General features: G+C 40.2%; 1 protein-coding gene across 1 annotated transcript; it reads right to left on the reverse strand.

Moving 5' to 3' along the window:
* Positions 1-1,132: 1,132 nt before the first annotated feature.
* LOC125412832 (guanylate-binding protein 7-like) lies at positions 1,133-19,052 on the reverse strand. The gene is made up of 8 exons (XM_087897513.1): positions 18,910-19,052; positions 9,227-9,423; positions 8,451-8,578; positions 7,268-7,374; positions 6,832-7,046; positions 6,259-6,489; positions 4,167-4,447; positions 1,133-1,832 (listed from the first exon to the last, which is right to left on the reverse strand). Exons 2-8 carry the CDS (start codon positions 9,402-9,404, stop codon positions 1,584-1,586), a joined length of 1,389 nt encoding a protein of 462 aa, XP_087753639.1. The 5' UTR covers positions 9,405-9,423; positions 18,910-19,052; the 3' UTR covers positions 1,133-1,583.
* Positions 19,053-19,656: the final 604 nt, after the last annotated feature.

The following is a 19,656-nucleotide window of genomic DNA, read 5'->3' on the forward strand; positions in this document are numbered from 1 at the left end:
TTGATAGGATGAGGTCTGTCATTGATATTTGATGTAATGACACCTACGGGCCTTTGAAAGGAGCTGATTCCTGGGACACTCAACACTGCAATGGTGAGAGAAGTGTAGTTACTAGAAAGGGAAAAGAAAGGACTGAGTGAGACAAGGAGAATGTAGGATAGAATGTCAGGAGATGAACGAGAGAGCGCAGACCTGCTCACAAACAGCAAAGATCTCAAATGAACCATACAAGTGGTGGAGAAGATAGGCCATTTTAAACCCAAGAAACCAAGAAAGCCGGTGGAGTGATTAAAACATGTGTGAAGAACTGAGAACATAAACTCTAGAGTTCAAACAGTTCTGAAGAGGATCCATAAGGTAGCATGGAAGTCCCAGGGCAGAGAAAAGGAGGCATCTGTGTTAGTGCTTCTATTGCTGTGGGGAGGAAAGGGTTTGTACAACTCTTAGGTCACACTCCGTTAATGAAGTCTGGGCAGGAACGCAAGGCTGAAACCTCGAGGCAGAAGCTGATGCAGAGGCTATGGAGGAGTGCTGCTTACAGTCTAACTTTATCATGGCTTGCTCAGTTTGCTTTCTTATGTCATTCAGGACCAACTGTCCAGGAGTGGCATCACTCACAATGGGCTGGGCCCATCCACATCATTCATCAGTCAGCCAACACAATAACCTTACAGATTAGCCCACAGATCAGGCCAATCTTAGTGAGTCATTTTCTCAAGGAAGATTCCTTTTCCAAAATATATCTATAGTTTTGTGAAATTAACAAAATATACTAACACAATAGACAAGTAAAATTCATCTCTCTCTCTCTCTCTTTCTCATGCGCGCGCGTGCACACACACACACACACACACACACACACACACACACACACTCCAGTTTGTAAATGGAATATTTTTATCATGATTATTTCCTGAACTTTTCTGTGGAGATATTTCAATTATAAGTAGATCTTCCTCTCTGAAATATGAAATATCAATGAGGATGTGAATAAGTCAAACTGCAACTTCTCTCTGGTGAGTGCTAGGGCAAATGAGTTGTCCACTGTTCAGAGATGTCACTGGTAAACTGCTGTCAGGTGCTCAACCTTGGTATCAGACAGTAGTGGTTCTCATGAGATGACCACACAGTATGCTGGGCATTTGCTTTTATTGTATACATGTAAGGTTTACAGTTCCATAACTGATGTACATATGTATTATAAAATAAATGCCATAATGAGTCTTATGAACATCTGTCACTGTATAGTTAGCTTTTTATGAAGAGATTACTTGTATAGGCTTCCTTAGCTGTCAGTATCCGACATTCTTTGATAAACCTTAATTAAAAACTACACTTGAATTAATCTATTGACATACACACTAAAAACATAAGTCACTATGTATGCTACAGATGCTTTATCCACCTCTTAATAGTTGAGCTGAGTACATTAACTGGTTCAGGGTATACATCCCTCCCCTTCTTGTAATGATGCACTTGCCAGCCTTGTTCTAGACTAGAATGGCCAAGATAAAAGTTATTCTGATTTCTTTCCAGAGAACGTTCTTAGATTCCAGGAGCAGCAGTTACTGCTCTTGTGGTACTCATGCTTTCTGACCATACCTGCCCTCATTCCTCACCTTCACTCCCTTCCTGGGCACTCGCTCATAGTCCTGTTCAACTTTCTTTCTGGCCTCTAAGTAGAGTCTGTGCCCATCAGGAACAGAGAAATCTCCACATGAGATGCTCTCCCTCAGGGACTCTGAAAGCTTCTCCAGTGTATCCAGGCAATAACTGCAAGATGCTGCTTCATTCTGTTGCATGAAATCTTCCTTATATTCTTCTATGGTAGCCTGCCATTTGAGTAGGAAAGACAAAACAAAGAACCTTTTAGAAGAGAGATACCACTGTGATGGATGAAGAAATGTGACAGCCCCATAGCAGACTTGGACAGAAGGAAGATTGTGAGACTTGCTTTATTCCTGGTTTGACCAACTCTGAGTGATTTCCAGAGACCTTCCTAATTTCCTTGGCCTCAAGCTCAAGAGCTATGAAAGTGAGTTGGGTGGTCATGAACTCTGTGTCCTTCAGAAGAAGAGGTTTCCACACATCAATAAAGAACACAAAGTCCAACCAGGAGGGGACACAGCTTCTTCGGAGAATGTGCTTTGCTGTGGGCGAAAATATCTGCACACCAAATCCACCTGTCAGTTGTGAGTAGGGTCATTCTGAAGAGTGGTGAGCGCTTCATGCCTTCCCTCAGGGAGAGTGAAGGGTATGAAGGTAAAGGATGAAGATACTAAAGTGAATCCTTATAAACTGCAATCAGACTCTCTTCTTCAGGATGAATTAATATATTTTTGTTACTTGTAAGATATTCAAATAAAGACTGAAAGATAAACTCTGTGTGTCAGTGTCTCTGGTCATTAAAATTAAGAGGAACTCTTTTCCTTTCCTTGGTGACTTTGATTCATAACATGCCATAAACAGTGATTCTCAACCTTACTAATACTGCAGTCTTTTCCTACCGCTCCTCATGTTGTTGTGAGCCCGAAACATAAATTTATTTTTTGTTGCTACTTCCTAACTGATTTTCTACTGTTATGAATGGTAATATAAATAACTGATATGCAGGATATCTGATATGTAACCCCCTGTGAATAGATTATTCAACCCAAAGGGTTTGCAGTCTACAAGTTGAGAAGCACTGATATAAATGATACTCAAATTTATAAATTTTGTGTGATCTGAAGACAAAGAGCTTATTTAATTATACTAGTCCTCAAAAATCAGTTGTCTATAGTTGATTGTAGACAAGGGAATTCAGAGGGATAAGAAACAGGGAAAGATAGAATACATTTTTCATATTTTGAATATTGAAGGAGTTCTTAGAGTCCCGAGGTGAAAACCCCTTTTGCCCCTTGCTTTAGCTAGGTATACAGCGATGCCTTGTGCTGTATCTCAACAGCATGACCCAATAGATTCACATTGTTTCAAGCTGCTGATGAAAATTAAGTGTCACATTTTACCTCCTTAGCCACTTCACCTTTCCAAAGTTCCTTGACAAATCTTGTTGCTCTTAAGAACCCTACCTCCTTCCATGATAAGAAATACACAACATGAGAAAAAATCCAGGGTCTATGAGGGTGACCCTAGCCCAAACTCCTAGTAATGGTGGATATAAAACCTGAACCAGTAATCTCCTGTGAACAGACAAGACTTCTAGTGGAGTTATCGGGACTGAAACCCAGCAACATAACTTTTCACCTACAATTTGTCCTACCTACAAGATATGCAAGGGTAAAGGTGGTACAGAAACTATGGGAAGGGCCAACCAGTAAGTGGAGAAGGCATCTCCTTCTACCATGAGAAGGAATCTCACCCCTGACATTGCCAGGACAGCCAGAACCCAGAGGTGGACAACTCAGAAATTTAGGATAGAACCAAACATGACTGGCAAAAAGAAGAACATAGTCATTGAAATGATTCCTAATAGTATTCTGCTGTATGCATGGATTTATGCCTAACCCAGTTGTCATCAGAGATTCTTCACTCAGCAACTGATAGAAACAGATGCAGAAACCCACAACCAAACACTAGGTGGACATCGGAATCCTGTGAAAGAAAGGGAAGAAGGATTGTGGAAGTCAGAAGGTTCAGGGATACCACAAGAAAACCCACAGAATCAACTAACATTGGCTTACAGAGATTGAGCCAACAACAAGGGAGCCTGCATGGGGCAGACCTGGGCCCTCTACACATGTTAGTTACAGTTGGGTAACTTGTTCTTCTTGTTGAACTCCTAACAGTGGGGGCAGGGGCTGTCTCCAACTCTGTTACCTGCTTTTGGAACCCCTTCTTCCTACTGGTTTGTCTCATCCCCCATTCAGTCTTAACAGGAGAGGAGGTGCTTAGTCTAATAAACGGTAGTGCTAGTCTAGTAAGGAGTTTAAACTTGATATAGCATGACTGGCTGTTACACACGGGAAGACTGACCTCTGAAGAAAAAGGAGGAGAAGTGGGTGGGAGAGAAGTCAAGGGAGGGACTAGGAGGAGATAAGGGAGGGAGAGGAAAATGTGATAGGACTAGAAAAAATTAATTAAATATTAATTTTTTTTAAATGCAGGGTCAAAGTCACATTGAAGAAGGGCAGGCAACAGTAAGGAGAAATGTTAAGGCATATTACCACAAGTTTCTTCTGAAACTCCCACTTGTCATCCTTGAAGGAGTACTTCATGAAGACAGCAATGGCTTCCTTCTCACAGGCTGCATGCACATCCAGCAGCTCCTGGAGTGTGTCTGTAGGGAGCCTGAGTTTCTGGGCTATCTGTGCATTGTAGCATGCAGTTGCCTTCTGGACAGCTTCTTGGTTTTTATGCTCAGCCAAGATCATCACTGCTTTCTCCAAACAAGGCAGAGTCCCACTGTTGATGGAATCTATGTAGGTCTGCACTAGAATCCCCAGTTCTGAAAAGACATGACAGGTACGATTCCCATTTGTATTTTGTTTTATGGTCTACATGCTTAAATGGCACATTATACTAAAGACACCTTTTTCATTTTTCTCTCTCTTTCTTGCTCTTTGTCCCCATGTACATCCTGTTTCTATGAACCCTCTTTTATGGAATATCATAACCATTTTCTTATTCATTTTGTGTTATATTGTTCTTTAATTCATTACATTATAAAATTAAATGAATGATTCAAGCATTATGTTCAAATGTCTCTTAGAAGAACATTTTAGCACAGAAACTAAATAACGTGGCTTATTAAATGCTTTAATTTGTGAACCCTCTTTCCAAGTCGAGCCCACATCAAAACTCTTTAATTACAAGGCAAAGAGACAACAGTTAATGGACAGTGAGCTTGTTAGAGTCATGGGGCAGCATAAAGGGACAGAAGACAGACAGAGACCATAATCTAACCTACAACAGACAGCATTATTTTTAGTATCATACATAGTAAGTTGTAACCTCTCTCTCAGGGGAAACTAAGGAGTCTTCCAGGAGAAAGAGCTTCCAAGGACTCTTTATAGGGGTGCAGTGGGGGGCTTGGGAGTGAGGAAATTATTGCAACCACAGCCTACATTTTTCTACTTCAGCCTCCTTCCTGAAATTATTTGCCCAAGGTGAGATGAAATGTCTTGGGAGATGGGTTGTATCTACTAACACTCCTTTCTGTGCTGACCACTAACACTGGGCAAGGCCACCAGCAATTTCATAGGAATTCTGTTCTATCACCGAGGCACTCTAGCAAGACCAGCTTCAGTATGGTCACTGCGACACCACAGGGGTGTAATGTCTACAGAGCCAACACTGCACAGAAGAGTTACTCTAATTTGATTCTCAAACATGCACTGAACTTTCAGAACACTCATGGCCTGCTAATTTCTGACTGATGCAAAATAGCAAAATGTCTATTTGTATTGACTGTGTTGCCGGTGACCAGTTTCTCACATGCTTGTGAGGCAAGTGACCATTAATTGAAGTATACCCTAGCTATTTTGTATTTATCTGCTAAATTAATTAATTTTCTTGTTAATTATTTGGTGTCTGTGTTTCTGGGTGTTGAATCAGGTTCTTGTCTAATCTAAGCATCTGTTCTGCCTCAGAACCTTCCCTTTAGCAAGCTACTCAGGTGATTTGTGAGCAGACTTATTTTAATATAAAATAAGTCTGGGTTATTTTGTATCCAGTTAGACTTGGGACCCTTAAAACAAGATTGTTCTCTCATCATTAATGTGTGTATCATCCATCCTTTAAACATTGGTTCTGGTAGGATTTAGTCATTGTGTAAGGAACACACAATACAATCTGAGTCAAATGAAGTGTGTTACTTGGTTTGATTAAGCTCAGCATTGACAAACAGAGCTTGAAATTAAAGAATCTACTTTATACCTAGGATTCCCATAATTATTGGCACAGTCTTAGATAATTACTGAACATTCAAAGTGGGTACATGATCTGAATTTTTAAATCTATTTTAATTAAATGAAATTTAAGCTGAGTATACATGCATATGTCTTTTGATGCCCAATTTGATAGTTTAAATACCCAACACTTACTACAAGTAAACATAGAAATATTGAAGGTAAAATATCTTTTCCCCTATCAGTATAAATGTTCCCAGCCAGAGTTCTGATTTACAAAGGCATTAAGTATAATCTGAGATCATCTGGAATTTAATAAAATTATTAAAACTGAAGTTAGGTAGATGTTATATCATTTTCCAAATGTGTGCTCTCTAAAGCTATCAAGAAGGACTGACAGGAAACTCACGAGCTCCATTGACCTCAACACCTCCCGGGAGAGCTTTAGCCTTGGAAGAGCTGAAGATGAAGGAACAGAACTCTGCCACCTGCTGCACGAAGTCAGCATCCAGCTCATCATTGTTTAGGCTCTCAAGCTCAGAAAGCTTCCTCCAGTCAGTCGGTGGATAGAAAACAAAGCATTTCTTCCTGGGGAAGAACTTTCGAATACAAAACCGGGGCAGGTTGTAATTTTTATCTTCTTTGCTGATTCCTGGAGAAAGTAAAGAAAATATAGCCACACAGCTAGCAGGGTGTAAATGTGTAATTTATGAATATTTCCTAACAGATGTTCTTTCTGCTCTATGTTTTTGGTGGTGTACTTCTCTACACAACCTAAAAGGGAGATTAAAACATTCTGATAACAGTTTAGAGTAAATGTGTCTCCATTACCAGGGAACACAACAATCAAAATTGACATATTAAGACAGATACTAAACAGGAATCACTTCAGAAACAGCCTAAAAATCCAAGAGAAAGTCAAATCCAAGAACCTGCATAAAATGCAAATTCACGGAACTTTTCCCCTCTGTACTCCAATCACCGTTCTCTGTACCTTGCTTGAGCTTCAGGGAATTCTGCAGGTACTCATCTGCTGTGAGGCTCTGTCCATTTGCTTCAAGTCTTAGGGTTATATCCCTAAGAACCCACACAAAGTTAGGGAAGAAGCTCACAAACTCAGCTGAGTCTTCTACCTCATCCTCCTGGTCAAGTGAGGCCTTTGCTCTGATCCGATCTGTCAGCTCTGTCGCTGGGTGGCTAAGGAGAAGTGGTGAATGAGCAGGGTCCCCAGTCTTCTCACCTCACACTGGTCTCATCCATCCCCACACATGATTTTGCCATGATCTGACTCAAGTGTGAACTCATTAGTTGGTATATGAGGTCTCCCTTGTACTAGGATTATTCTGTCTCCTATCTGTCAACACTGACTCTGCAGCATTCCCAGGCTGGGATGTTCTCCATCACAGAAAGGATACTGCAGCTGGTCCATAGCCTGCTGGTTGATGGTTCCCACGCTGTTGTACACAAAGGTGCTGCTTAGAAGCACAGCCAGGGCAAAGATCCAGCAGTCATTCTGGTTGTCACCCTGGAAGTCAGAACATCCCTTTCTAGATGAAGTGTTCCAAAATGTTTTTTGATTCTTGTTTTTGTTTTTTTGTTTGTTTGATTTTGTTTAGAGTAAACTAGAGCTATGCACTATGAGAAAAAAGCAAACTATGGAGCTATGTTCCTGTTAGTAGAACTCAGAGTATGTGTCATTTCTTATTAGGGTCACTGGTAGAACTCACTCATATTTTGCCAGCTTAATAGGATTTTTTATGTCCATTAGTGAATAGTTTTGATTAACAGTCCACATTGGTGGAGATTTCAAACTCTTACAGAATCTTAAAAGCTTCCCTTCACGTAAGGTTTAAGTGCCCCATGTAAGAGTAATAATCTTAAAGTTCTGAGAAATTATTACATATTTAAGGCTTTAAATTTAACTCATTTTTTCAACCACAAATAAAACCAATTTGGAACCTATTTGTCCCCCTTATCCTCTCTTGTCCCTGTCCCACCAACCTTCTTCTTCCTGACTTCCCTTTATTTGATGGGGTACATGAATGTGTATTTTCCACTGCTTAATTAGGTTCATTTGTAATCTTATATAACAACATATTGGGTTATTTAGCAGTGTATGGCAATCTTACTACCCACTACACTATACTGCTAGTCTTACTAAAGGAACAGTGCTATAATTGTGATAGAGACCTATCACAATCATTTTACCCAAAAGTGATAGGTATACATAACTTATATGCATGGCTGAAACCACAGGATTTGTAAGGGGCAGACTGTTTGCTGAAAATAAAGTCTCAGTACTTCAGAAGTACTTCAGAACCTCAGTTATCCTTAACCAGCATTCTCTGTGGGGAAACACTCACAGCATCTTTACATATCTGCATTAACTAGATTAGCTCCCTTAATGATGACAGTCCTGCCCCACATCTGAATATCTTCTGAATATCTTCTTCCACATTAGTTATCAAACTTTTCACCAGTAAACAGAATCAAAAGACACATTGTGATTAAGAGGGAGTTCTCATGTAAGGAAAATCTAGGTACTCCAGAGGCCAACGAGAGTTAAGGAACTTAATCCAATTTACTGTTCCCCTTCCTTACTTTCTCCACATCGCCCAGGCCTTCTGTGTCAAGCAGAACTAAGGTGTGGTCTAGCTTCTGGGGATGAGACATACACCACATCCAGATCCCCTTGGTATGAGACTGTATTGTGGAGCCCAGAGAGAAGCCTACAAAGGGAAGAGTAGGGACAAGGGTAGAGATTTCCTAGCTGGTGCTTCTGGAAATAGAAACAGTAGTTAATGTCAATCACAGTTTAAAAAGAATGTGACATCATGGCCAGAGTTGGTATAAACAGGTAAAGTTGTAAAAAAATGAATAAAAATATTAATCACTAAAAAGAAAGAAAAGAAAAAGTGAAAATGGAATATTCCATTTACATTGAAAGTTTTTGTGTTTCCTCCACAGAGGGTGGTCGCTTACTGTTGATACATGAATATCTTACTATTTTTGTGACTTTGAAATGTATGTAGAGCAATAGTCTGTATTATCTACTGGCTTATTCTACTAAGCAGCAAGAACATTACACTTTTTAAACAGGAAATTAAGATAAATTGAGGAAACAACATCTGACGCTTCTTTTTCTGATTATAGTAAAGTGCACAAAACTGATCTGATTTTCAGATATAGCCAGCACATGGAGCTCTTTAAGATAAATTAATCTTAAGCATAATTTCTCGCTTGTCTCCCCTATGGATTAACAATTACCTTTCAGTTTTTATCTTTGCCTTGAACTTCCTGTTCTAATACCCTATGCTGCAATATGACAGTGTGGGTAGACCCAGGGGACCCAGCACAGCTGTGTTGGAGGCACTCACCTGTGTTCTTCCCAGCCAGCTTGTTCATTAGGTAGGATTTCCCAGTGCGGTAGAGACCTGCAATGGCCACCACCACCACAGGCTGTGTGATGGCCGACAGGATCTCCAGGGCCTTCTGATTCGGCCTCAGTTGTCCTTTCGCATTCTCAATGAGACACACGGGAACTTCTGATGCCATGTCCACTGGGGTTTCTTGACTGCAGAGGAAAAGACGAGGGATTAATGAGAATGCTAGGTTTTCAGCCGAGAAAGCACCAGTCTGTCTGCCTTCAGAATGCTATGAGATTCACCAGACCCCAAGCTATGCACCAGGGAAAGAAATGAAATGAACACTTGTATAATTTCATAATGACATAGTATACTTCAAAAGTAGTCAAAAGCCAAATAATTTAATGGAAACATTTTGTCTGCATTAGGGAATTCTGATGATCCAAAATATTTAGGCATCTTACAGTAAAAAAATAAAATTTTTCTTTGAGTTTTCTCATTGAACAGTTTACATTATTAAGCAGAAAGTAGAATATCTTTTAGTAAAATTCTTATCAATCTATCTATCTATCTATCTATCATCTATATATATATATATATTTATCTTGAATCTTTCTATGTATTATCTCTCCATCTATCATCCATTATATATATGTATGTATATATAAGATATCTATGTTTGTGTATTCATTAAACTAAAGTTTTTGTTTTTAATTTTAATTCTGAATGTTTGAGTGTTTTTCCTGCATGTTTGTCTGTATACCACTTGGTTACCGGATAGGAGCAGATACTAGAAAAAGGCATCACTTCTTTGGAACTGAAGTTTCAGATGGTTTCACATTACCATTTAGGTTCCGTGAATTGACCCCAGGTTCTCTAGAAGATCAACAAGTGCTCTTTTTTAAAAAATTTTATTCTATCTTATTTTATTTTATTATCGTTCTTTAGAAGGCTGTTTATTTTCTAATGTAAGACAAAAAATGGGTGGATCTGGATGAGAAAGGAGATGGGATGGAACTGGGAGGCGTATAGGGAGGAGAAACCATAATCAGGATATATTATGTAAGAAAAGGTGTAGTTTTTGGTTTAAATAACCATGGACGTTACTCCAAAGTCTATTTTATGGAATCAGAAAATTGTTAATCTTAGATCCCCATTTATGTCCTGCCTAAAAATTCTTTATTAACAACTGTATCCAAGCCAAAATAAAGTAAATTTAAAGTGTTTGAAATTTTTAAAAAAAGGCTTATAAAGAAGCATGAAAGGGAAAGGGGTGTAGATCTATAGCAGAATGCTTGTTTCCCTCTCAAAAGACCAGAGTTTGATCTCCAGCATTGAAGAAGAAGTCAGAAGGATGACTACTCACATTGAGTAAGACAGCACTTATGCAGGTTAGAGTTGTTTTTCAATTGGTTATTCAATATAAAATGGTTTGCCTGAAAACAACATATATCAGTAATATTTATAGACTGAGGTTTTATTTAGGAATAGATATAAGTATAGGTATGGGTCTAGGAATAGATAAATGCATATATAGATGCACATATAACAATCAATGATAAAAGAGAACATGAATTGTAAAGAGGGCAAGAAAGAGTATATGGGAAGGTCTGGAGGGAATAAAGAGAAGGGAGAAATGATATGATTATATTATAATCCCAGCAGTAAAAGGAAGTTGTATTTGTTGGCTGTGAGGAAAAAATAACAAGAGTAGAGAAAAACATGTCAAGAGAAAAAAAATCAAGGACTAAAACTAGAAAGAAAATATCAAGAAGCCTAAAATGTAAGTGATCTCCTTACCAAAACAAACAAACAAACAAAAATTTGTGTTTTCTGATGTACATATCTTTCTCAGGTTTTCTCTTTCCTACTGCATTTAAATTTGAAGTGCAAAGAGAATGAGGAAAAGGAGAAGTTGGAGAATAAAGAGGACAGAAACAGAGAACGAGGAGAGGAGAGAAGGAGAAGAGGTGTGTGTGTGTGTGTGTGTGTGTGTGTGTGTGTGTGTGTGTGTATCGAATATATGTGGAGAGGGGGCTCAAAGAAGTAGGTGGTGAGTGAAGCATATACCACAAAATGCAGAAGATAAATTAACAGGCTAGAGAATCAAATCTGACCGTGGCTACAGACTGGTCACTGTGACTACAGCAACAATTGCATCTAGAGATGAGACAGTGCTGTGTGCAGCCTGAAGCTGGACTTTCAAGGTAACAAGTAAGTCCTAGGAGTCTGCTTCTGGTGAAGCATGGCTTATTTCTAAGTAATCAACTTTCAAAAAAGAAAGTAAGTACATAAAGCTATTTCTACAACTCCTTCTGATAAGGGGAAGTGTATCCCTTCTGTAACTACTTCCTACTGAAATTAGAATGTCATTGTCACGATGCTATTTCTACAACTCCTTCTGATAAGGGGAAGTGTATCCCTTCTGTAACTACTTCCTACTGAATTTAGAATGTCATTGTCAGGGTCCAGGAGTCTGGAACACCAGTCAAAGACCAGGAAAGGAGAGAGTCAGGCAATGACAAGAAACATCTATTTTGCTGTTTGCTAGCTCTCTGCCCAGGATCTGCAGTACAGCCTGAGGCCAGAAAAGTGCAGCATGCTTTGGAGCAGTATGGGATTCAGGGGTTCAGGCTGGTTGGAAATTCCCTCAGAAGCATTTAGTACTTCCAGGAAGTCCAAGGTTCACTGGTTCTGATTTAGAAAAGTTTGCAGCCTTCAGTTGGTTTGAAATTTGTCAGGATAAGTATAGATTATGGATAGAGAGTAAAGTTAAGGAAGGTCATCAGAAGAAAATACTTGAGTGAATACTTGAAACTTTAAGGCCTGTGATCCTGGTAGTTGCAAGTATTGAAGTACTTCCAAGACTATGGGAAGCAAAGAGAGGAAGGGAGAGAGGGAGGGAGGGAGGGAGGGAGGGAGGGAGGGAGCGAGGGAGGGAAAGAGAGAGAACCCATCCTCATGAATAGACACTAGGCAGGGAATCTTAGATTGTTAATGACAGGAATACTTATTTTGAGAATCACTTTTACATCTATACTTAGAAGACAACCAAAGGAAATTTAAATTTTTGAACTTGTGATATGATATTAGTAATCAGCACATTAGAATTGCTAATATTATAACTGAACTTTTGAAGTATTAATGCAATAATAACAGAGTGAGAGAAAAAGAAATCTGAAACTTTTCTCAAGTTTTATTTACTATAGATCACTTCTTCAAACATTTATAACTTGTACTCACATACCATAAATTACTTTCTTCAAGCCTTACAACTTACTTAAACTTCAACCATTTTCCTTTTCCATTCAATCATTTACCATTAGACACAAGTGATTGATTACGAGAGCAGTCATTGTAAAGCAAATTCCTTCAAATAAAGGAATAGTTAAGTTGTGCTGAAACTTGTTTTGTGAGTTTATCTCTTTAAAAGGAAGTCTACCAGGAAGGTAGCTGTCTGTGAGATTTTTCCTTATGAAATGAACTGACCAGAAAGCTGAAGCCTTGTGGGAGGAGTTGGGTGCTTGCTGCTGTAAAATTGATAAAGATACTGCTACCGTCAAAATCATCAGAGATCTGAGAAGGATAAACTAAAAGGAAGTATAATCCAAATGTCCTCTGTATCAATTAAAATGACAGACATAGCTATTTGGTTACCCTAGACTTACCTGTTGTAATCTTTTGAGGGGGAAGTTTGTTGGTCTTCAACTGTCACTTGTGACAGCATTAACCTTCAGCTACCAAACTCAGAAGGTCTGAGAGATTTTTTCCATGAAGGAAAAACTTGAGAAAACCTTAGCAAGGAAGAGTAGGGAAGTCAACACAACTGTGTCAAGAGTTTGGGCAGGAACCTGGTGGAGGGTGCAGCATTGGGCAGTTCTTTCTCCAATGGTTAGCTTTACCACAATCCGGGTGGAGTTATCTGTGCCCGCATTGTCTTCTTTGGAGACTTTAGGTAGCAAGGCCTGTCAGAGGAGCTGCAGTCAGCAGTGGAGCTTATGGAGCACAACCCACCACAGCTATGATGAGTGCACCCCAGAGAAGCAAAGTCCCATAGTGATTGTTTCCAAAATGTCCCTTACTTCTGTACCTTCTCCTGCTTGTTGCTGTCATGTTCTTACTGTATTTGGCATGGTGTTATTACTATATGAAAGAATCCCACTGTGTCTAGCATAATGTGATTGTTTCATGGAAAAATCCTACTCTTCATTGCACAATTTATTTGCAGATAATAATGGAGATGATTTTTATCTTGTTTATCATTTTAACAATGCTTAGTTGGATCAATGACTAAAGATACCGGTGTTTAGGACAGTTAGTAAAGATGATTCAGGAAATGGTTTAGGTTACTCTGCCAATTGCTTCAATAAAAGATACCAAAAAAAAAGGCAAAAACAGGCTAGACATCACATTCCATTTTGCCCAGTTTTGATATGAGGGGTTGTGCCTAGTCTTATTGTAATTTGTTATGCCATGTTTGGTTGATACCTATGTTTGGGTTAATATCTGAAGGGAAACAGAAGAGGAGTGGATCTGGGAGATAGGGATGTGGGAGATAGGGGCTAGCAGGAGTGGATAGAAGGCAAACTGTGGTCAGGATACATATTCTAAAATAAAAACACTGCACCATGAAACATAAGCTTCATTAGCTATATACTAAATGAACTTAAACCAGAGAGGATCACAGAATCTTCAACAAGTAACTGCCAGAAGCAGATGCAGAGATTCACAGCCAAGCACTGGACTGAGCTCCTGGAGTCCAATCAATGAGGAGGAGAAGGGATTATAAGAGCAAGTGGGGGTCAAGATCATGAAGGGGAAATCCACAGAAAGAGCTGACCCAAGCAAGTAGGAGCTCGTGAACTCTGGACTGACAGCTGAGAAGCCTACATTGGCTCAAACTAGGCCCTCTGAACGTGGATGACATTTATGTTGTTCGGTCTGTTTGTAGAGCCCCTGGCAGTGGGACTAGGATTTATCCCTGGTTCAAGAGCTGGCTTTGGGGAGATCACCTTGCTCAGCCTTGATGCAGTGGGGAGGAATTTGGTCCTGCCTCAACTTGATTTGCCAGGGTTTGTTGACTCCCCATGGGAGGTTTTACCCTCTCTGAGGAGTGGATGGAGGTGAGATGAAGGGATGTGGGCAGAGCAGGCTGAGCGGAGGACGGGGGGGGGGGGGGGGGGACTGTGGTTGGTATGTAAAATGAAAGAAAATTTAAAATAAAAAGAGTTGCACCCTGAAACATAAACTACATGAACTTAAACCAGAGAAAACGTGAAAGAAAATATTGAAAACTGCAATATTTGAAAAAAATATGCTGATGGTGTTTTGTCACCACAGTAATAACTCCAAGATACCATCCTAATCCAAAATATTTTGGGTACTTTCTGTTGCTTTCTTAGTTTAAAAGGAAGATGCAACAATAATTTGAGGGCTCAGTAGGACTAAGAAGTTTTATGGGTGTTGTCTTAGTTGGTTTATAGTAGTTGGTCGTTTTAATCAAGTTGGTGAAGTTACATGGCAAGTACTCTTTTTCACCTTAGTAAATATGGTTGCTTTACCAATAAATTGCTTATCCAACCATGTGACTTACTTTATACTCACTCTCTCCCTCCTTCTCTCCCTCCTTCTCCCCTCCTTCTCTTCTCTTCTCTTCTCTTCTCTTCTCTTCTCTTCTCTTCTCTTCTCTTCTCTTCTCTTCTCTTCTCTTCTCTTCTCTTCTCTTCTCTTCTCTTCTCTTCTCTTCTCTTCATCTCTTACTCTCCCCACCCCCCAAACTCCTGGCATGGCCTGGTTCAGTCTCTGGGACTGAATTTCTTCTACTTCCTCTCCCAGCTCTGGACTCTTCCAGATGCCCCTGACTGTTCTCTCCATCATATCTACAATAAAACCTTCCCCTCAACCACACCTTGGAATATGGTTGGAGCCACAGGTATTGAGTGAGGTAAAGGCCAGCAGACACTTTGCTATGCTAAATACTCCCACAGTTAGCTGTTTGTCCCAGTTTCTTTTGAACCTGATACCTGACACCTCTCTCCTGTCTCTGAGTTTCACTTTCCATTTCTCTCTCAGGGGCCTGTTTACCCTGAAGCTGACTAATACATCCACATGGTTGTTTCTGTCCTGAAAAGGTCATCAGCTAAGATGAAGGAGAGTCACATAGTTGCTATTTTAAAACATCTATTCAATCCTAACAAGAATTGAATCGAATCCAAGCAAATAAACCATAGATCTAATCCAAGCTGTAGCAGATTTGGTTTTCCAAATAAGAGTTGAATCCAAGTTACTTATATAATAATACTGTAATAAATTAAGATTGCATATGTATAGATTTTTAAACTATCAGCCTTAAAGTAGAAGTTTTAAGTTAACATTTTGTTATAGATTTCACAGATTTTAGAACATACCCAAAGAACTTAAAAAATCTTGAGGTAAATGAGTTTATACCATAGTCTTAAAAGATTTCTTTCAGAACAGAGAGAAAAAAAATCATAGATATAAATTTTTTCAAGTCTGAAAAGTAGAAAAAGCTTAGAGATTATAGAATTTTGGAAATGAAGAGAAGAGAAAGTTTAGACATAAAAGATTTGGGGATCATTTGTTTGTGTAGCAGCAGAAGTGGTTACAATATGAGAGAATTTGAAAATCAAGTGTACCAACTTTTGGTCATTCATTGAACTGTACTGAGGCCAAGCAGTTTGCAGTAAGATAGCAGGTCTTTAATAAAATCTTTTGAGTCTGAGGAGGAAAGGAAAAGGACCAGAGAGAGAATGCCTGGAAGGAGGGTTTCAATAGAGGGAGAAGGCAGTGGCTTTTATCAGAAAGAGCGCACAAGATGGAGTAGAAGATTCCAGGAGCCAGAGAGACTAACAGATGCCCTTAATCACAGTGGAGAAGCATAGCAGATAGAGGAAAAGAAGAGCTAGACTCTAGAATCTGGAGTAGAATATGGTGGGTAGCAGAAGCCAGCAGAAACCAATGATCAGTAGATACCTTAGGAGGGCCAGAGCAGCAGCTTGGTTTGGTCAAGAGGCTGGGCCCAATGAAAGGGGCTCATTTATGCCCCCTTCATTGTGGATTTTTACCTCAGAGTAGAAAATGAGAACATGAATGCTCCAAGGCACAGTTGAGGGGAAGGGTTTTTTGTAGCAATGGCAGAAAGAACAGCCAGAGACATCTGGAAGAGTCCAGAGAAGGGAGAGAAAAGTAGAGTAAACATGTGCAGTAGACTGAACCAGGCCATGCCAGAATTTGGGGGTGAGCAGAGTGAGAGAGGAAGAGAAGAAAGACAGAGAACAGTGAGAATGGGCCAAGAGGGAGGCCGTCAAGCCTCTCTCCTGAGAGAGGATCACGAGAGAGGGAGAAAATAGGACCAAGAATGACAGGGCCAAGAGAGAGGGAGCCAAAAGGGCTCTTGACTGAAAAGGCAGGGTTCTATAGGAAGGAGAGGCTGGGGAAAGAGAAGCCCATGAGTTGGAGAAGTTTAGGGTAGGGAATCAGAGTGAGAAAGGAGGAAAACAGACACTTTGCTATGCTAATTGCTACTTCAGTTAGCCCTTTGTCCAAGTTTCTTTTGGACATGACACCTGACCCCCCTCTCCTGTCTCTGAGTTTCACTTTCCTTTTCTCAGTCAAGGGACTGTTTAATTCTGTTTCTAACTTACTATTTTTACCTTCTCCTTAAAAGAACATATTCATGTTCCTTTCAGTTTCTTACCTGCAGTTTGACCGAACTCAGCACATTCCCTCAATGACAATGACAATGAAGCCCATGTCCCTGAAAACACTGAAAGCTCTAAGAAAAGACAATCCAGAGACATTTCAGACTTTTAGCTCAGCCAAGCATCTGTCGGAGTGAAGTTTGATACAAACCCAGACTCTGGGGACACCCTGCTGCCCGATAATGTTGAGGTATGCGCTGAACTCCTTTCCCAGCATAGCCTCCATTGGTTTCTATCACTTTTTAAAGAAATGAACTGAGCCTTGTGACTCCCTGCATAGATCTCATCACCCTCACTCCCTCTCAAAGTGCAGGTCTCTGGTGATAAGCAAAATATTCATCAGTATAGTCGCGGGCCAAGGCCGGTTCAGGCACCCCCTCCTCTGTCCAGAGAACAATCTGGGGATCTCTCCTTGGACCTGGGATCCCATATATAATCAAGTTTCCTGTAAACTCTAATATGACTCCCTTAGTTGAAATATATTCTTCCCTGATCCCATATTCATCCTTCCTCCCTTCCCCCCATCCCGGTCAACCGAGCTTTCTCCATTCCTTCCCTACTCCCTTCTCTCTAACTCTCTCCCCTTCCAACAACCCTCCCACCCCCTCCCCCATGCACCCAAGGTTACCTGGGACTCTTGACTATTTCCTACCTCCTGGCAGATAGCTAAATAATCTTCATCAGGTTCGTCTTCTTATTTAGCTTCTCTAGGATCACGAATAGTAGGCTCAAAGACCTTTAATTATGGTTAGAATCCACTTATGAGTGAATACATACCTTGTTCCTCTTTTTGGGTCTGGCTTACCTCACTCAGTAAAGCGTTTTCTATATCCATCCATTTGCATGCAAAATTCAAGATGTCATTATTTTTTACCGCTGAGTAAAACTCTAATGTGTATATGTTCCACACATAGATCCTTCATCTGGCGTTGGATGGCGATACAGATGGAGGCCCGTGTTGGAGCACCGAACTGAGCCCCCCCAAGATCCAAATGAGGAGCAGAAGGAGGAAGAAAATGATGAAGGACTGCGAGGGATACTATCACCCACTGATACAAGGGGTCGGATCTAATGAGAGTTTACCAAGGCCAGATGGACCGTGACTGAACGAGCATGTGATCCAACCAGATTCTCTGAATGTGGCCGTATTTTCTGAATGTGGCTGGCCTGCAGTCTTACTGAGAAGCCATTGACAATGACACTGGGACTGGTTTCCTCTGCATATACTGGATTTTTGGGATCCAGTCTGTTTGGATGCTCACCTTCCTGGACCTGGAGGGAGGGGGGAGGAACTTGGACTTCCCACAGGGCAGGAGACCCTGACTGCCCTTGGGGACAAAGAGGGAGGAGAAGAGGGAGGGGGGGAGTGGGAGGGTGTTGGGAGGAGGGGCGTAAATGGAAACTTTTTATAATTTAATAAAATTACTTTCAAAAAAAAAACAAAAAACAAAAAAAACAAAAAAAAAGTGCAGGTCTCTTTGGAGTGGGAGAGAAAGTTGCTTTGGTGAGAAAGTAGATTTCTCTACTTATTATTTCTTTTGTTTTGTTAAATAAATAAGTATTTATTCACTTTCAGGATGGGGTTTCTCTGTTTCATAGGGGAAAAAAAATCACACCAGAAAAGGTTGACATATTTGTTTGTATTAAAACATGAGACCCATAATCATACAAACTCTCACATCAGGAAACACACATGCCCAGCCATCCCAGAGTGGGAGGAATGGCTAATTACAGTCATCAACAAGCAAAGAATCAGAAGTCAACACAGGATGTGACTTTGGGAGTGAATTTTGCTTGGTGCTGTGGCTCTTATCTGCAGGAATAAGAGCTTCTTTTCTGACTCTGGTACCCAGTATTAGCAAAAGGAGAGAAGTTCTTTTTTTTTTTTTTTTTGATTCATAAGGTTCATGCCTCCAGGCATGTCATTTTTTAAAAAGTAATTTTATTAAATTATAAAAGGAGAGAAGTTCTTACCTGCTTTTGTCCACCACTGAAAGGTAGATTTCCACTACTGTCTGTCTCTGCCTGCTCTTCCTCTGATTCTGATGTCCTTCAGACACCCGAATGACAGAAGGAAACACGAAGCACTGTTTTCTCTCTGTGAAACCAAAACTATGAGAGCAACATCTGATCTAATAGCTATAAAAAGATTTCAGAAAATATTGCCAGAAGACTAAGTATTTAGCCATGGTGTCTTGGCTCAAAAGTTTAAGTCTGGGGAGGGACCCCACAAAGTGAAGATTTGGGGTAGTCTAAGAAAGCAAGAAAGAGGACATAATGCATAATTTTTATGAATTATTAAAATAGACACACTTAAGTTTTCTGGGTGTTCCATCAGACATGCAGCAAGCATGTCTAAAGGGCATTTTATACACACAACATCTAACCCAGCACCTGACACTTAAGTTCCTACTATTTTCTTAGGAGAAGCCCCTAGTAGAATACAGATGTTCCAGCTCAATGCTGGCTGCTTCACATGGATTGCATAACATATGCATAACAAATATTTCTTCACAGAAACTCAGGCACCGAGGGGGGAAAAATATGTTCTGTTTGAATCAGGAAATCATTTCGAGGCACTCAGTCCTCTGACAAGGACTACACTCCTCTCCTCTCCTCTCTTCCACTTCTCATCTCTCCTCTCCACTCCTCTTCCAATTCTCATCTCTCCTCTCCCCCACTTCTCTCCTCTCCTCTCCCTCCCCTTCTTTCCTCCCCTCC

The sequence above is a fragment of the Myodes glareolus genome, chromosome 17 (assembly GCF_982192425.1).
Source record: "Myodes glareolus chromosome 17, mMyoGla1.1, whole genome shotgun sequence".
NCBI lineage: Eukaryota > Metazoa > Chordata > Mammalia > Rodentia > Cricetidae > Myodes > Myodes glareolus.